The sequence below is a fragment of the Truncatella angustata genome, assembly GCF_020726525.1.
Source record: "Truncatella angustata strain MPI-SDFR-AT-0073 chromosome Unknown BKA67scaffold_8, whole genome shotgun sequence".
NCBI lineage: Eukaryota > Fungi > Ascomycota > Sordariomycetes > Amphisphaeriales > Sporocadaceae > Truncatella > Truncatella angustata.
Window position 1 is genome coordinate 1818910 of NW_025763388.1, and position 17956 is coordinate 1836865.

At 49.7% G+C, this 17956-nt stretch overlaps 7 protein-coding genes across 7 annotated transcripts; 4 read left to right on the top strand and 3 right to left on the bottom strand.

The window, feature by feature from the left end:
- Positions 1-278: 278 nt before the first annotated feature.
- On the bottom strand, positions 279-1670 carry BKA67DRAFT_694846 (uncharacterized protein; the record flags this gene model as incomplete). The annotated part of the gene is made up of 3 exons (XM_046109284.1): positions 279-882; positions 952-1311; positions 1581-1670. 3 exons carry the CDS (start codon positions 1668-1670, stop codon positions 625-627), a joined length of 708 nt encoding a protein of 235 aa, XP_045954375.1. The 3' UTR covers positions 279-624.
- Positions 1671-2508: 838 nt separating this feature from the next.
- Positions 2509-4362, bottom strand: BKA67DRAFT_523271 (uncharacterized protein; the record flags this gene model as incomplete). The annotated part of the gene is made up of 1 exon (XM_046098447.1): positions 2509-4362. One exon carries the CDS (start codon positions 4360-4362, stop codon positions 2509-2511), a length of 1854 nt encoding a protein of 617 aa, XP_045954376.1.
- A 2069-nt stretch (positions 4363-6431) lies between these two features.
- BKA67DRAFT_578784 (acyltransferase family-domain-containing protein) lies at positions 6432-8172 on the top strand. Its single transcript, XM_046103720.1, has one exon. The coding sequence runs from the start codon at positions 6641-6643 to the stop codon at positions 8063-8065; it is 1425 nt and encodes a 474-aa protein (XP_045954377.1). The 5' UTR covers positions 6432-6640; the 3' UTR covers positions 8066-8172.
- A 1736-nt stretch (positions 8173-9908) lies between these two features.
- Positions 9909-10494, top strand: BKA67DRAFT_523554 (ribosomal protein L23/L15e core domain-containing protein; the record flags this gene model as incomplete). The annotated part of the gene is made up of 4 exons (XM_046098485.1): positions 9909-9968; positions 10038-10051; positions 10112-10359; positions 10415-10494. 4 exons carry the CDS (start codon positions 9909-9911, stop codon positions 10492-10494), a joined length of 402 nt encoding a protein of 133 aa, XP_045954378.1.
- Positions 10495-11279: 785 nt separating this feature from the next.
- On the top strand, positions 11280-11954 carry BKA67DRAFT_662619 (class I glutamine amidotransferase-like protein; the record flags this gene model as incomplete). Its single annotated transcript, XM_046108036.1, has 1 exon — positions 11280-11954. The coding sequence occupies one exon, from the start codon at positions 11280-11282 to the stop codon at positions 11952-11954; it is 675 nt and encodes a 224-aa protein (XP_045954379.1).
- Positions 11955-13467: 1513 nt separating this feature from the next.
- BKA67DRAFT_662620 (ABC1 family protein) lies at positions 13468-15668 on the bottom strand (the record flags this gene model as incomplete). The annotated part of the gene is made up of 3 exons (XM_046108037.1): positions 13468-13512; positions 13572-15044; positions 15114-15668. 3 exons carry the CDS (start codon positions 15666-15668, stop codon positions 13468-13470), a joined length of 2073 nt encoding a protein of 690 aa, XP_045954380.1.
- Positions 15669-16040: 372 nt separating this feature from the next.
- BKA67DRAFT_578797 (cytochrome c/c1 heme-lyase) lies at positions 16041-17797 on the top strand. The gene is made up of 3 exons (XM_046103721.1): positions 16041-16275; positions 16326-16999; positions 17055-17797. The coding sequence occupies exons 1-3, from the start codon at positions 16192-16194 to the stop codon at positions 17326-17328; spliced, it is 1032 nt and encodes a 343-aa protein (XP_045954381.1). The 5' UTR covers positions 16041-16191; the 3' UTR covers positions 17329-17797.
- The last annotated feature ends 159 nt before the right edge of the window (positions 17798-17956 follow it).

Genomic DNA, 17956 nt, shown 5'->3' on the forward strand with positions numbered 1-17956 from the left:
TCATAAGATGGAACCTCAGGGGCAATACTGAAAACCATACTGGAGGTTATTTAGCGCATTACCCCAAAAGAGAGGGGCGCATACGAGAACGATCTTTGTTCCCCGGCTTCATTAGTGCACGATATTATGGGACTGCAAAGATACATAGTTCCTTTAGTCTAGGTAAGGTTAGAATGTACGCTATCAACGGATCCTTATAATGAGTATTTGATGTCGTGAGTCGCGACCATACGTAATCCTGCCCCACAGCTTCCTATCGCCCATGTTAGGGTATCGTTCGAACGCGACAGCGACAGTTTCCTTTCCCATGTCCCCAACCACCACGAATAAGTTATGTACTTTCATGCTAACATCGAGCTCGCTTCACTCGGAGATTTGCACAAAATAACTGAGCTTGTCAGTCACTCTACCTTCATAAATTCAAATACGGTCCAATTAACATATCGTCTTTAACATGTCACATTGGCTCAGAACTAATACCAGACAGCTTTGCACCAAACAACTTGAAAACAGACCACTATAGCCTGCAATACCTGCGGTATATTCGGCAACTCATAGTCTCTGAGGCGGATTGACTACAACCTAAGACCTCAGGAGGCTGGCCATGCATTTACGGCTACTCGGCTAGCCATTGTATGCACTATGATCTAGTTTGTTGGCGGCATTATGTGATGTTGAGTACAGCCCGCCCATCTTGTTGCGTCCAATGGTCGTCAAGATAGCCAGAACAACAAACTGTAGCCAAGGACCAAGAATCGCCTCGAGAATAAGCTCCCGTCTACCAGGATAGATGCCGGCCAGCGAGAAAACAGATATACTGATCAAATACCAAACGTTCGGCACCCAAAACAAGGTGCTGGCGGCGAGTTGGAGTTTTACAGACTTTGGTGTCGTGGTCAGTCTTGATACACTCGGAGTATGACGGGAACATCTCAAAGAAGCGACACGTACCTGATGGTGCCCAACGTTTTTACGTGTCTGAAACATGACCATGATAGACAGGCTCAGGAGGCCGGTCGCCGCAACAAGTAGAAGATAGGTATACGCGCAATAGACGTAGCGGTAGTGTACGATGTCGATTATTCTGCTACGTCCCCGTGTTTTGGCCTTGTAGAGATACGTGTAGTACGTCTCGTAGTCGCCGAGCTTCACCAGCAACAACACAATCTCGATGAAGGCGACTCTATATGCAACCCATTGTAGAATCGGACGTATTCTTAGCCCGGTACCCCAAGAGAGTAGTATACCAGGGCCAATATCGTGTATGCTTGAGAACGCAAACACAGAGGATATGTCGAGCAAGACGTAACCCTATTTAGAAATTCGGCTCTGGGCCTCCGCAGAGGGATGGCCGTCATCGCTCCGATCAAGAGCACCACTCATGAAAAGGATAACCATGATAGTAGCAACGACGGCCAGCAATATGCCTCTAAGACATATGTCAATATCAGATATCCGGGCCGTGCGGGGGATGTTGTGTGCTTGTTTTTATACATGAACATAAAGCCAAGAGCGATCTTTAGACATATGATTCCATGTCTGGCCGTGTCCTTTTTCTGTGGTATGGCAAAAAGACTAACGATGAACAGTATGAGCGACCCGAAGATCAGTATACCAATCAAAGCCGCGTAGGCGATATCATAATCTCCGCCGCCAAGCATCATGGTCATCTTGACAAATATCAAGGCTTTGGGTTACGGAAATTTAATGATTCAAGGCCTGGTGGAACAGTACTAAATCAAATACTACACAAAATTACGAGCTTATAACCACACAATATCGGCAAAAGTCTGCTGGCCCAAAAGAAAGCACAAGAACTGTGCCACCTGGTAAAGGAGGTTGTTCACCATTAGCGTGTCAACATATGCATAAAGCATGCCGCCCTGTAGACTCGTCTAGAGTTTCCTGCCAATTGAGGTTGCCCTGTAAAAAACCTCGGGTTGCCAAGGACTCAAAGTAACATTTGACTTTTTGGGCATACCAAATATCTTACGCCCAGCTACAGTGAAATGACAGGCATGTTTCTCATTTTCAGCTTTCCATGTATAACGCCGAGAGGCTAGCACAGGTAGTTACTGTTGTTCCCTGCTTCTGAGAGTCTATGATGCGACATTGGGTGGATTGTACACTGGATGCGGAATGAAGGTATTTATCTCTCGCGCGACAACACCAATTGCTGCAGGATGCAATGTCACCAAAACGTTGGGACGTGGTCGAGTATTCTCGAAACAAAAGCTTATGATATTAGATCGGAGACGTTGACGACCAAGTGCACATGGAATGAGCGCGTGTGATCATTGCACTAACGTTACCGTAACTTGCAGAAGCGTTGTGGCACAGCTGATTCATGCATGTTTGCCGTATACCACAACATGCATTACCAACATCTCGCGCATGTTCAGTACAAGATCATGGCCAAAAGAATCAATTAGATACATTTACAAATGCTATATAGATGAAAATCTCGAATGCCGCGTCCAGCGTGCCGATTATTTTGTGGATGATATTTCATAGCTCATCCTTTTCCCACGGGGTTTTCTTTGGCCATAGCGTCTCAAAGATATTGTGCATAACGCTCCTAATCCGTGCCACCTGCACTTCACTTTCCGTCATCACATCATCGTTCAGGCACCACTGCCCGAAAATCTCCCCTTGCTTGATCGTCCTCTCCAGCAACTCCTGTTCTGCCTGTTCCGCATCCTTAATCATGACAAATTTCATGGCGTCAATATCGATAATCGTATGTTGATACTTTTTCAGCGCCTTGATGATAATCTCGCGGTGATGGCGTTTAGCCGATTTGGGAGGGAGCAATGGCTCCAAGCCACGCGCATAGTTCGCAAGCACAAATTTTATTATACAGTCGCCGCATTCAGGACGGTGCTTCGAGATGCGCGAAAAAATATTGGTGGTGGTGAAGTCGGGGTTCGGCGTCGCCTGGTCGGAAAGCGGGGATCCAAAAGAATCTGCGAAGCACTCGTCGACGTTGAATTCAGAGCACTTGACAGTACGAATTGTTTCGGGACCGTCCAACGATGTCCAGAGCACATGTGTGTTGACCTTCGGAGCTTGAAGGCCGGCCTTTTGTAGGATATCAGGCAGGTGGTAATACATTCTGTCACGATTCGGCGACTGGGCTGCGGGTCTACCGTCTTGCTTCGTGGCCAACATCTTCCAGCCAGGTTCAATCGCTTTCAGGATGTTTTCTCTTTCCTTCCAATCTAGATATCCATCTAGGTTGGCGTCCGACCGCGACATGATGTAAGACCATAACAGCGCCTCGCGAAAGCGCTCAATGGTGTAGTGGAAATTGGCATACCACGGGTAAATCTGGAAACGCGACTCCCCGCGGAACCTTTCACAGATTCCATTCTTCGTGGGCTCTGGGAACGATGCCAAGGTCTCCTTCATCACGGAACGTGATACTGAGTGACCGAAGTGTGCCTGAACTCTCCGCGGACGCTCACCGAAGCGACGATTCAAAAGGTAAGATGTGTAATGGGCAAAGGGCTTCTCGCCAAAAGTGGGACCCGTTCCACTTCCAAGCTTTTTCATGTTGACATTATAGCTGTCACTCTTGAAGCCCATAACCGAACCAAAAAGGGGTGAATAGAAATCCGATGGCGCATGGCGCATGCCCAGGAACATATCATCCGACAGAGCAACGAGTCGATCGGTTGTCGATGGCGTTAGGTGAAGTTGAGACTCGATGGTAAGTGAATTGAATGTTGGGAGGCATTGTTTGGCTTCGTCACCAAAGAAGTCTTCCTGGCCAAGAACTTGGACGAACTCGTTTGTTGCAGCGTCGTCCTTCAACCAAGTTGGACGCTGGGGCCGCATGCCCCGGCCGTCCCTGTTGTACTCGGCGTTGTCATTGACTGAGTTAACGAGAATCTGAATCTTGTTGACAAAGCCCTTCGCATATCTATTCAAACTTCGCAGCGAGTACCTCAACTCGTCCCAGTCTCGGTAACGGTTGACACTATGTTGACCGATCCACTTACCAGCAGGGTCGTTCAGTGGCGATTGAAGCTCAAAGGTGTGTTTGATGTCCATGAAACTCTTTTCAGACCCGTTGACCCAATTGTATACAAAGTCGATTTTGGGTTCCGCCAAAGGGCCCTCCTTTTGGGCATTGAACGTGGCTGACGAGAACCAGTCATCTTCCCATCCTTGAAGCTCAATGTCCTGAACCGCCTCTTCAAAAGAAATCCTGATCACGTCAGGAATTTGGTGGAGTAATGACTTTCCTCCTGAAGATGATTTAGCTGGCTCTTCTGCGCCATCTGCAATCTCTTTAGAGAGCTCGATTGGGTTCTCTTTAGAGTGCTCATTATGATTATCGTTGGAGTTCTCCAGCATTGCTTCGTTTGAGTCGTCGTCTGATGGAGGTATCACGGCCCCTCCTCCAAGCCATTCTGAATCAGCCGAGCTGCCCTTTCGGAGTGACGGAAGCTTCGTGTAGGTCTCGTAGGCTTCACTGGCAACCGTGCCCCACGTCTTGCTGAGGAGCAACCATAAGATCGACACAGTTGCGACTGTCCAAAGAGCTTTTCTCATGGGTCGAGATGTCAAATGAGACGTAAAAGGAGTAGGCTCATTAGGCGACATGGGAATCTTTAGGTGTGGCAATCCCCTATGGGAATGCATGATGCTGCGCGGGTAATATGACTGCGCTGGATGAGGGTCCAGCTAGCTAGCACAGCGGTTTCAATGCCGAATGTGTCTAGAAGAGTCACAACTACTGTTCGGATCCAAGCGAGTTCAAGTTGCCTCAAGCCACCTCGATATCACGACTTGTCGATCAGCCTGCCGAGCGTGACGTGTAATGAACGAACGAAGAAGTATCGTAATGAACGACAAAGAATTTCCTATTCGAACGGGAATTAAAATGATGGAAATGAATGCGAACGAAACTGTATGGTGTACCTTGTGGGCCGGGCTGCGTGTTTGGGATTTATAAAATTCCCGTCGAGTTATCGGAGAGACTCAGTGGCTGGATGTTGTGGAGAAGGTGACGGGCGAGATGTACAGCAACACGGCGGGCCAACATGAATGAACGCAGATTCCTGTGCTCAAACAATAGCTGAAGGCTAAGTGTACCTGGTGGGATCACGCAGCCGACTTCACCTGAATGATAGCGAAAGTTTAAAAACCTAAGGGAGAAAAAGAAAGAAAAAGTCTTGTGAAAAGACTGGACGGCACAGCAAAGCATGCGTATCGTCGCTTGCGGGGCACGCGACGACGCCAAGACCAGGTGAACGACTGTTAGAGAACGGTATGGCATATTATCGTAAAGGGGTTGGATTCCAGACGTACGGGTGGCACGCGATCAGCTACTCAGCGAGGACTGAGTGCAAAAGCTTAATCATGCTAGATGTTGCTTTTGACGATCGCAGCCCACCTGGGCCAACATAGGCAGGGGCCGCTGTAGGAGCCGCGTATTTCGTTCTTCTGGGAACTTCAGTGCCGGACTCACAAGCGTCTTGGCATTTCGGGGTCCCTGAACTTTTTAAGGTCCACTCAGGAAAATGACATGGAAATCAAGCTGAGCAAGCAGGCAATAGCCCCTATCAGGAGTAGCACAGATTGCTCAGCGTGATGCAGTGCTGCTCGGGATGTATCCATTTTGAACATGCAGTCGAACTGGTGCTATCGTTGTATGGCCAGAGCCGTGGCAAGTTTTGAGTCTGGATTATAGTCGTTTCAATTTCTGACGCCCCCACTTATGATTGGCACGTCAAATTCAAATGCCCCTGGCTATTGTTCTTAAGGTTTGGTTCAATGCGCCAATGACAAGCAATTGTTCATACATGGTAGACTATCATTTGGATCCATACCGAAGAAGGAAAAATAGTCCCTAGGTAACCGGCTATCTAGTCTGTTATTTTGCCTAAGCAGATAGAGATCTACGCGCGATGATAAACTTTCAGACACTTTGCTTTTATCACCTCATCTTGCACAATCTCCCGCGCGAGGATCGCACGGCGTAACCCCATGCAATGCAGGGCGGGCGAACCAAGTCCGTCAAGTACGCGACATGGTAAGACCAGAATTGACAGCAAAGTTCTTTGTTCGCCACTGCATGGTGGTACCGTGCTGAGTTCAGGTGTTAGTTCAGGAAGTTGATTTTCCTTGAAACCCTTCTCCGAGCTTCTCGAGCATGTCTTATCAGTTTGCAACTCGCGTTCCGACCAAATCATTCGCCTCCGCAAACGCCCATCAGTGAATTTATTCAGCCTCCCGAACCTTGAGCACCAACCTTAAACACCACCGCCCACGCAGGTGCATCACGCATTGCGCGCGCAGGTCCGTGATTTAGGTTGATTCAGAATTACAAGTGCTCGAAATTTGTAAAGTAATTTTCTTAGGGTGCCCAGATTATTGTTCCTGTACGAGTCCGTTCCTGCATATCTCTTTCCAACCCGTGAGCCGACCATATGGTGGCATAATTCTGGGGCTCTCTGCAAGTTTAATGCTAGGGTGGGGCTGCCCCCTGTCCTCTTTTGGGCTCTCCTATCTCGATTGCCAAATGCACATGAAAACCGTCTTCTTTCCCATGTTTTCCTGGCACACTCACCTATGATTTTTTGAATACTTTGAGAAGACTGGCTCGTTATCCAGGATCACTCCTTATATCATGTACACATACAGCCCTGTTCCACCTCGTGAGGATGAGGAGACTCTCCTTCCCCATTCCCCTACATTCTCACAACAGCGAGGCGCTGGTCGCCACCTACCTGCAATGCCATCCTTGGGAAACGTTTTGGTTCGGACCTGGCTATTCATACGACCAAGCTTTATCTTCAGATCGGCGCCGGCTGATGATTCTGAAAAGCCATTGCCTGCTCCGCCAAAGAAGCATTCGACCGAGTATCTAGACGGTGTTCGAGGCGTGGCGTCCCTTATTGTCTTCATTCTACATTGGAGTCACATTCCCTATCCTGCTGTCAACAGTGGATGGGGTTACAAGGGCAATACGTCATTCTGGTTATTACCGTTTGTGCGGATCATCCACTGCGGCGCGGCTATGGTGGCAGTGTTTTTCGTCGTATCTGGTTTCGTATTGTCACACCGTTACATCCAGCGCATGCACCGCCGGGAGTACAACGAGCTGGCCGCGTCGCTTACGTCCATCACATGGCGCCGAGCCATTCGCCTGTTCCTACCCGCCTTTGTCTCCAGTCTGATGGCATTTTTCTGTGCCTGTATGGGCATCATCGTCGTTCCCCACAAGGTCAATGGCGAGGCGTTCGAGCACAGCTTTGGAGCGTACCTTGAGTTCCTTGATCTCGAGTCTAACCCGTGGGACTGGACCGCCGAGTTCTTCGGCTTCTACAACCCTCAGTTGTGGTCCATCGCTGTGGAGTACCGTGGCTCTATGGTGATTTTCTTGATGGTCCTAGCGCTTGCGAGGACACGCACTGCTATTCGCCTGGCTGTTGAGGCCATACTCATCATTCATTCGTTCGGTCACAAGCGCTGGGATGTTGCTCTTTTTGTCTGTGGCATGACACTTGCCGAACTTCAGGTCATCCTCCGAAAGCCTACGAGTGGGCTGAAGCTGAGACTGGTTAACGCCTTGCTCATCATTTCCCTCATAATTGGTCTCTTTCTTTCCGGATATCCACGTGACGGTAACATACAGACGCCAGGGTACAGGTGGTCCAAGAATCTTTGGCCCTACTCTGCTTACCGTCGTCGCTTCTGGATGGCTATCGGTTCAATACTAGTCGTCGGCCCGATGATCTTTATGCCGTCCGTTCAGTCAATATTTATGACTCGGCCCATCCGGTACCTCGGTCGTATCAGTTTCTCTCTTTACCTCGTTCACGGCCTCGGTAATCGGACTGTGGGAAAATGGCTTCTTAATCTCTGCTGGGAATATATCGGAAAGGATGATTTCTGGCCCTATACTATCAGCTTCATTGTGTCGACAGCACTGTACTTTCCATTGGCTTTCTGGGTCGCCGATATGTTTTGGAGGGCTGTGGATGTCCCCTCTACTGAGCTGGCAAAACGGCTTGAGAAGGCATGCACTTCACCGGCGGAGCCAGAGCGATAATGGAGAGAGGCATTCCGTATATACTTGCTGCAATTCAAAGACGAAGGCGCTGCGTAAATAACACAGATAACTTAGAAGCCATTACTCAGAGTACACCAATAGACTAATATGACGACTTGTACGTTCTATCACCTTTGGCTCATCTGTACTAGTCAGGGCTCTGGACAAGAGCCCTGCTACGAATACATGAATGAACGAGATACTTCAGCGATGACCACGGCTTTGTTTGTCCCTGCTATGTCGCTGTACATACAGGCGGCTAATAAATCTCGTATGCACACGACCCACGGAAGTTCAAGGAATACGCAACGGCCCTACAAATCTCCAGGTCACCTCAAAGGGCCAACATGAAGGGGTGCCGTTGAGTACATTCTGTAGACCACAGCTTGTCTCTAAATCCAAGGCATCTAAAGCCAGATGCACATAGGTCTCCACTTTCAAAGAGTGTACACACATTTATTTTCCAGATATTCTCCTACTTTCGTGAGGCATCCCCCCTTGGCTTCGGATTCCGACTCTAGAAGTTTAGTAGAAAAGGCGGCTTAGACAATGTGGCGTCTTCCACCGCAATGTCTCTGAGCCAAATTTGGTACTCGGCACAAGTCCTGAGATTGGAATAGAAATGCAACTTACATTAGCTTATGCAAACACTTAAGGGTAAGAGTGCAGGATCTGTCAAACGTACATGCGAACGATGTTATCTGCAAGGGGCTGGTTCAAAGACATGAAAACCTCTTAATTCTCGAGTCCCTGACTCGCGTATCACTGGCTGATATCACACGGTTCCTCACACGATATCTAGCATTGTTACGACGTTTCGAGACGATACAATCAGTCTAGCACAGGAGAAAATTAGTAATGATTGCGTGGTTCGCCACCCAAACCGGGAAGTTCTGCCGGTTGCGCGTATCAATTGCCTCGCCATTTTGCCCAGACATCGTCACGGGCCAGTTAAGGTTCCAGGGGTGATTGGCTTGCGGAAGGTTTGTCTTCCTGTTCCACGGTGGCGCACAATTCGCTTGCAGACCGTCATGAATACTCGTGGTTTTCCGTCCATAGTATCTATTTCTGGATCGATGCTCAATCGACCCTGTGTAGAATTCCACGCATGGATTGGATCCGAAGCCTGGACGCTTTTCCCGTATGGAAAGCTACTCTTCGTTCGATGGGCTGGGACTGAATCAAGACTCTGACTGAGTTGATGAAACGCTATCAGAAAGTCTGAGTACCATTCAGGTAGGTTTGTTTCGTTATCGTAACTCAACATGCCGTGATGGTTTGCTGTCACGAATGAACAGGATCAGTGGAGAGGTGGTGATAGTTTACTCCCCGACTCCTCTCTACCTTAGAAAGAGGTCATCAGGTTGTCGGGGAAGCAGCTACTCATTCAAAATGAAACCACGTGAGGCTTGCAAATCGCGCATTCTTCTGACGATGACACTCTCACTACGGTGCTATGGTTGTAATGTCGGCCAATCGGTGTTGATAATGGACTAGTGACAAGTGATCAATCTGTTTTTGGTGCTAGTTATTTGGTGCCGCATGCACAAATTGAACATTGAGGCACAAGTTCACTGATTGCTTATCTTATCCAGAGAGTGAGATCAAGTGGGTCACATATGTATGAGTGTACTCTGGTACTTCCAAACAGTGCAATGGAGGCTAGGAAAAAGAGCTAAAGGTGGGGCATGAATGATGCTCACACGCACCTGGCACTTCTCACCAGACGCTGGCAGCTGCCGCACTATCACAATTCAATTTTACTGCATCGCCTGGTAATCTGCTTCAATTTTGCATCTTCCCACTTTGGACCGCGCAACACCACGTCAACATCACAGCAACCATGGCCGACTCAGTCACGATCCGTACGCGGAAGTTCATCCGTAACCCCCTGCTGGGTAGAGTACGTTTTTTTCGCCTGCTCTAGACGTCGTTATCAAGGAAAATGAGGAAATGCTGACAATTTCAACAGAAGCAGATGGTGGTGTAGGTTTTTCGCGAATACCGAATCGAATCCTCCCGAAGCGCTTCTAACACATGTTCCAGTGACATCCTCCACCCTGGCAAGGCTGGTATCGCCAAGCAAGACCTTCGCGAGCAGCTTTCCTCGCTGTACAAGGCAACCGCCGACCAGGTCAATGTCTTCGGTCTCCGAACCCAATTCGGTGGCGGCAAGACCACTGGTTTCGCTCTCATCTACGACTCCCCTGAGGCCATGAAGAAGTTCGAGCCCCAATACCGCCTCGTCCGCGTCGGCCTCGCTACCAAGCCCGAGAGAGCTTCGCGCCAACAGCGTATGTACAATCTCTGGACACACGTGATGAATAGAATAACCAACTCGGACAACAGGCAAGCAACGCAAGAACCGCCAGAAGACCCTCCGTGGTACCGCCAAGGTAAAGGGTGCCAAGGCCAAGAAGGAGAAATAGACGATGAGCGACAAGTAATCGGGCGAAAAGTTACGAGACGACATCATGACTGGGTATCGATGGGCATGGCTTTATATCTGTGGTCAGCCGGAAGTTTGGCCTTATGTTTATGGCTAGGTTGACAGAACAAGATGAAAGTAACGTCGATACAGTTGACTGAACAGAAAAGTCGCACCAACACCCTGTTTTTCACTCATGTGATTTGCTTCCCGAAAGGCGAACTTGTCATCGATCACCTGCGAATCCTTTCTCGCCAGAAGAGAGCAAAAGTCATATCAGAAGCCGAGTTTTGGTTTCAAGCGCTGGACTTGGTTTCCGGTCTCCGGCAGTTCTTGCCTTTCCCAACACTGTATCTAGGGTTTGACTGCCCGGAGGAGTCCTAGATGTGAATCCGTTGTTAATCCAGGTCGACAGGTCGTAGTTTGGCCATGTGCGAATGAGATGCCACCACCAAATTTATAGTCGAGATGCACAATGATGACATGTTACTAACTAGACGAGTCGAATATTTGTTTGCCATGTAGTCCAACAATGTGCTGCAATGGACACGGATCGCAATGTCCTTGCTTTGCCGAAGGAGTTATTTTGGTTCGCTGTAACATTCCGTTGCGGCGCGGGTGCAGCACCCGAAAGCTGACCTGTACATGCGCCAACGGCATGAGGAGACTGATGCCATGCGAGTTTTTCAATCCAGCTCGTTCTTAGTTCGTTTCCTGACCTGCGCGTTCTAGTTTGACACAAATATTACCGCCTTCTTCCAGAGTTGTTCGTCTGATTTCGACATAATGCCATATTTAGGTGGTGGCGGCTCCGAGGACGACGAGTCCCTCCTCTGGGATCTCGTTTTTCAACCCCCGCAGCGTGTCGCAGTTTGGCCTTACGCTATGCCACCGTCCAAGATACCAGACACGATGCGCTGGATTAAGAGGGCCCTCTCTAAACGCGGCGACTTCGAGGTTGAGATCGGAGAAACTGCACCAGATTTTGGGTTGGCTCGTGCCGACGTCCTGGCTATCCCGGGAGGCAATACCTTTGACCTGCTTGCTTGGGTGCAGCAGAACGACCTGGAGCAATCTGTTAAGGACTTCCTCGCACGTGGAGGCAAGGTTTACGGGGGAAGTGCCGGTGCCATTCTGCTGGGAGCTGACATTGCCATTTGCGACGTTGAAACAGGAGGGCTGGACGTGAATAAGATAGGACTAAAGGATACGAGAAGCCTGAACCTGCTTAGCGGCGCGGTGGTGTTTCCTCACTACGATCCGGTGGACGCTGCTTATGTTTTTACTTGCCAGAAGTGGGCAGATGAGAATCATGTCGTCGTCGTCGCCATTCCAGAGAAGAGCGGTGTCGCGGTTGATGGTGAGACGGGGTATTTGAATACTGGTCCAGAAGATGTAGTACTTTTTAAGCCTCAGCAAGAACCCGTTGCGTGTGGCGCTGGCCACCGTTTCCTGCTTTGAGATGGTATACAGAAGATGCGGGTTGGGTTTATGCAATAGGGAGGCCAAGTGTATAGACCATTCACCAAGTTCTGATATGATCTCTTTCGTGCATGGAAAAAAAAAAAAAAAAGGAAGAAGAAAAAACCCCCCCTCGACATCGTCTTATGATCTCAACACAGTTGTTGTCTAGCCTCAAATTTCGCGGATGTGATTAGATTTGCGCTGTCCTCTAACCGTCCAGGTACACAGGGCAACTTCTATCATTCCCCAGAAATTCGATTCATGATCATTGAAGATCTCCAATAACTTTCTCTCCAAACTTAGTTCATCGTATGCTCTTCGCCTGGACTTGTTCAAGCCGCTGAATGCAACCAGAGCACGTTCCAAATCTTGCAATAGCATACAAATCGTTCTACCAGACATTCACAGCCACGGGGAATGAACGCAAGAACCAAACCTTAGCCATCGTTCAGCTGCCAGTCGAGATCAAGACCAGGGTTATTGGCATGATGCTGCCAAACGGTGTGGCAAATTTTGCTACGTCGTATAGGGCGTTCCGATGTCGACATGACCATGCATGTCTTTGCTGAGGAAAATTTCCATAACTTGTACCTCGACCGCGGCGGCCGCCTATCTTCCACGATACAATGGAGCAGCTAGCACGATCGGACATATACAAGCAGCACTGGCACCAGTTCCCGCCCTGAGAAGCTTTTTGGATACACTGGATTCGTCATTGGTTCCTGGAACAATCCTCCCTTGGTATGCAACAATTACGAATGGACACTATGCTAGTAGTACTGACATAGAAGACAGGACGCATTCATGAACTCTCTTCGGAGGCCCTGGAAACCGATAAAACCGGGTGTTGGATACCACTATCTCATAGTCCTTTTGGAATTCAGATGATAGTCATGCCGAGTTACGATGTGTGGTTTGAAGGGCAATGGTACAAGCAACATGGCGTATCGGGGTTATAACCACAGTTTCGTCTATCAACGTGATCCGTTCACAGAACGGGGTAGAAAACATTGGTCGCGTCTTTCCGACGCAAGTGTTTACGTCTTCGCCAATGGTGACGAGGCTGAGAAATGTGGATTGAGCGTTCCAACAGTCAAAGAATGCATGGAAATCATAAGACAGGACAACCTCATTCTCAGGGGAGCTAGTCAGCAGTTCTAAGCACCTGATAACGCGGTCAGGCTAAAACCTAGAGGAATAAGCGGTAATGATACATGGATAGTACTGAGTCCTACTCACTATTCAACATTATTCTGGTGACAGCTCTTATTGTCTGTTGTTTATATTGCGTCTAAAGCGTCCCGAAAGCGCAGATACCTACAAGCTCCCGTATACTATGACTGTCAACATCAGACGAATGTTCTTGTCCCCTCACTCGTGGGTTTGATAAACTTTCCTGTCGACCGAATCGGTTGTCGCATTTGCTAACATCCTACGGCTACGGTATATATATATATATACATATATATCTATCTCTATTACGCGAATACTCTTTCTCTAGTACAGGTGATTATACATTTGGTGCCAGTAAATCATACTTGACACATCGCTCAACCTATTGTCATGTTAGTATCCATCTCGCTCAAAAGATTTAGGAAGGGAGAAAAGACTCACATCTTCAATGCTAACCTGCATAAAGCGTCGGGCTTCCAGTCCAGCCCAGACAATCAGCATGTGTACATCGCCGCCTCTAAGCGCCTCTGCGCCTCCCCTTGCACCCAACTCTCGCAATATAGGCAGACTGCTGCTCAAAAGATCCACGTTGGGGTCGAGCGTCCGCCCAATACCCTCGAGCAACAGAATGCTAATGACGACATTGACGAAGTCCCCCTCCATGCGGACGTGGTGCCCGCGGACCATGCTCAAGACCTCCTGCAGGATATCACCAATCTTCACGTTGCCCAATGCGAGCGTGTTGCTCTTGACGTTGAGGACTAGGTGCTGCATCTTGAGGGCGAAGACCTCCTTGTCCAACACGGCATCCGGCTGTCGGCACCGGTCACACATGAGCTGGCCAGCCTTGTAGCCATCAAACTCAGCCACAGCACGGAAAAGGTCGAGAAAGTTGCGTCGATTTGTCGCGTTGAGCTCCGTGACCAGGCCCGCATCGATAAAAATGAGTTGCGGGTGGTAGCCTTCAGCATCGATCTTCTTAAGCTCCGCCGCCCATGCAGCTTTGTCTTTTCGATGAGGTCTCAGGCGCGCAAGAATCTGCTCTGTGACGTCCTCTTGCTCTTCAGGGTGTGGTTTATTTGAGTCATGGCCCGGACGGTGGAGGAAGGTGGGTTGTTTGGCCTGGTAGAAACGGACCATGATGTTGCCTGGATGCAAATCTGCATGGATAAAATTGTCGAGCAACAGCATACGCAGGAACCCGTCTAGACCCTCTTGTGCAATATCCTTCTGGAAGACGCCGCCTCCATTTTCCATGAAATCTGCCAGCGGAATCCCCTGTGCGAACTCTTCGATCAGGACATTTCGTGTGGTAAACTCGAGATACGGGAATGGAAACCAGGCAGTTGTACGGTCCTTGAAGTTCTTTCGGAACACTGCGAGATTGGCAGCCTCGATCCGCAGATCCAACTGCAGCCTCATCATCTCGCCGAACTGTTCGACCTCGTCAGGAAGGGAGAGCCACTCGATGGTTGGGATCAGATTCAACGCCGAGGCGAAGAATCCCATGATGCGCAAATCGCGACGCACCGTCCGCTCCACTCTAGGATGCAAGACTTTAATGGCGACATAGGTAGACGGCACCCTCTTAGGTGTACTCTTCAGCAGTGGATCGACCTTCCTTCGAACGTTCTGGCGGAGATTTCCGTTGGAGTTCACCACATCGATATCTGTAGGCGCAGCCAGGTCTGGCTTGAGCTTGGCCTTGTATACTTGCGCAATGGCTCCCACGCCTAGTGGTTTCTCGTCAAACTCCTCGAAAATGTCCTCGAATGCCCTTCCGTCAAAAGCAGCCTCTATGGTTTTCCTGGTTGCATGCATAGAATGGGCTGGTGCGTTGGAATGTAGTTTAGACATGATGTCGCACATTTCGGTCGGGAAGATATCTGTTCGTGAAGCGGCCCACTGTCCCAACTGTTTGCAGTTCAATCAGCCCAAACCTTTCAGAAGAGTGTGCTTGTAACGAGGCCACAGACCGCTTACCTTGATAAAAGCTGGGCCGGCCCATTCCATGGCTTGTACGAGAAATCGATACCACCAAAGAGTGCCCGTTCTCTCGTTGTCGCGGTCAGGCTGGCGGCTACCAATCCAGATGGCAGGCACGGCTAATATTACTGGCACGAAGATAGTCACCAGATGCAAGAAGCGTACACCGGTGCAGATGGGCTCCCAGAAGTATACGTCTATGTAGTAGACAACATTGTGTCGAAACCGGGTTAAGAAATCGCTTGACTCGTCTCTGCTCTTCTCAATCTCGTCCCGTGATGCTTGAAGCATGCGCTCCTCTGACGTCGACTCGGTACCTTCATTATCTTTCTCGGCAAGTCTTACGAAGGCTGCAGTACCTAGTGCAACTCCTTGCACAGCCGCATAGAGCATGAACTTTCTGGGCCGTGGGGATTGCCATTGCGAGCGAGTGCCGTTTCCGAATGTCGACTGCCATCGTGTGAAATTGTTGGCGAGTTTCGGTATCCTCGGGGCGGCCTGGCGTGCACCTTGACGAGCGCAAAGCCTGCCAAAGAGGAAGGCCGTCCTCATCTCGTTGTGCAGATTGTGTAGCGCCAGAAGTGTCGACTTATCATTATTGCATTGTCTGACGAGGTGCCTTTCGGGAGCACTTATTACAGCATCGACGAGCGACTACGTTACACAAAGACAAGGGCTTGTTGCGCTGACATGTGTTTGGCGTCACTGATTGAAACCCGCCAACAAGTGACGTACGGCATTCGCTAAAACAAAGGCTGCTGGAGAGGCCGACCCGCCCGGAAGGTGTGTAAAGAGGCAAGACAGAAACTAGATGTCACCAGGTTAGCGCCGTCGCGGTTGGAGACATTCTCAGCCAATCGGGACCGTCGCAACTGATAATAAGATGGACGATGACCCGGTCTAATTTCGCAGGCAAAAAGTTGTCCATGTTCCTTATCAGCAGTGTCGATTGCGCAACCATTTCGTGAATTCTTCTGCGGCAGCTTCAGTCTCGTCACACGTTCAAAAGAGCCACGAGCTCATCTATAACCTATTCTTCTTCAATAAATATCTCTTCACGTTCGCACTCATCAAGATGGGCTGGTTTTGGGCAGACGCTCCTGCGGCCAAGCTTGAAAGGGCGCCTCATGCATTCCCAATCGAGGGCCGATCACCACCTGTACGCCGTGTCGCATCTTTCTGACTTTACCACATCTAACTTTTATGTAGCCGGAATGTCCCATGCACAAGAAGACCGCCGAAGCTTTGGCCCCTCCGTCTGCATGTCCAGTCAAGCACGATGCCGTCGCTCCTCCTCCTCCTTCCGCCTGTCCGGTAAAGCACGATAAGACCGATGCGCCACTCGCCTCAGCATGCCCGGTACCTCACGCTGCATCGAAGCCCACCGCTGAGCCCTCTACGCTGTCCAAGCTGAACCCTCTCAACTGGATGTTCAGCGACCTGTCGCAGGAGAAGGCGCCGTCACAAACCTTTGCCCTTCCCACAAGTCGTGAGGAGTCGACCATTCCACGAGGCGATGGAACCGGAACCTGGGAATATCCTTCCCCCCAACAGATGTACAATGCTCTTTTGCGCAAGGGATACAACGACACAGATATCACCGCCGTCGAGAGCATGGTCAGCGTTCACAACTTCCTGAACGAGGGTGCCTGGGCCGAAATCATGGAGCACGAGAAGCGCTTCGCAGGTGGCTTGATGAAAGGCTGGCAGTTGTGTTCTGCTGGTGAGCAGAACTTTGACAAGATGGCGAGAAAGTATGGCTACGAAAAGGAGATTGACGACCTGGCCCCAAGCTTGGTCAGATTTCAGGGACGGCCTCAAGAAATGACACCTAAAGCAGCCATGATCCAGGTCATGGGATGGCTATACCCTTCCATGTTTGCGTAAGTTGCTATCTTCATGTGCTCAAATATTGCGATCGTGCTAACGAGTGTGCAGGACCGAGCCTCCGTTTGATCGCCACGACTGGTTCGTAACCAGGGAGGCCAATGGTCAACAAAAAGAAGTCCGCTACATCATTGACTACTACTCCGGCGGCGAGGAGGCCAACGGCGAGCCTGTCTTCTTCCTCGATGTTCGGCCAGCCGTGACACCCACACAGGCATGCGAGCGGATGCTGAGGTGGGGGTGCGACACATGGTGGAAAGCGTCCGGCGGTGACGTACGTGAACGGGAGAAGCTGGAGGCTCGCATGAAGGCCAGGTCTTCGTAAGGACCAACATTCTGATTTTCATGCATCGCGTCCTATGGAGTTTGGTGGTTGGAATTTCGACAAGGATTGTATACCTTTATGTGTCGACGGATCAAATGAGGTCTGGCCAGGTGAGAGCACACAGGGCCACTTGGTTGCCTTCATTCTCATGATGAACACTTTAATCTCGTACTGTACTATCAGTGTATATAACCTCAACTCCCCTTCGCAATGAAGCACTTATACATAAACGAAACACTCGTGTAGTCTCAATCTTAAAAGCTCGCTTAGAAACAGATCTCAAGCACCATCCTGGTCCCATGGGATCTATCTGACCAGTTTTGCGACTGAAAAGCGCCTCGATTGCGGGGAGCGCCATCCGCCCGCCTGGGAGACTCGGACCGCTGAACCGGACGAAATGACAACGAACAGCAAAAGGGCTAGACTTTAGCAATCTTAACAACAAGATGGTGGACAAATAAATACTGGTTGTATCCTGATGCACAATTACAGTTCTTATAAATTCGGTGTCAGCTTGTTTGCACAGCCGTGTCCCGCATGTGACAACTTCCCCAGATTTCCTCATCCCGCCCTGTCTCAATACCACCCCCAGCTTGATCTGCATGCGCGGATAGTGAGTGTACCATTC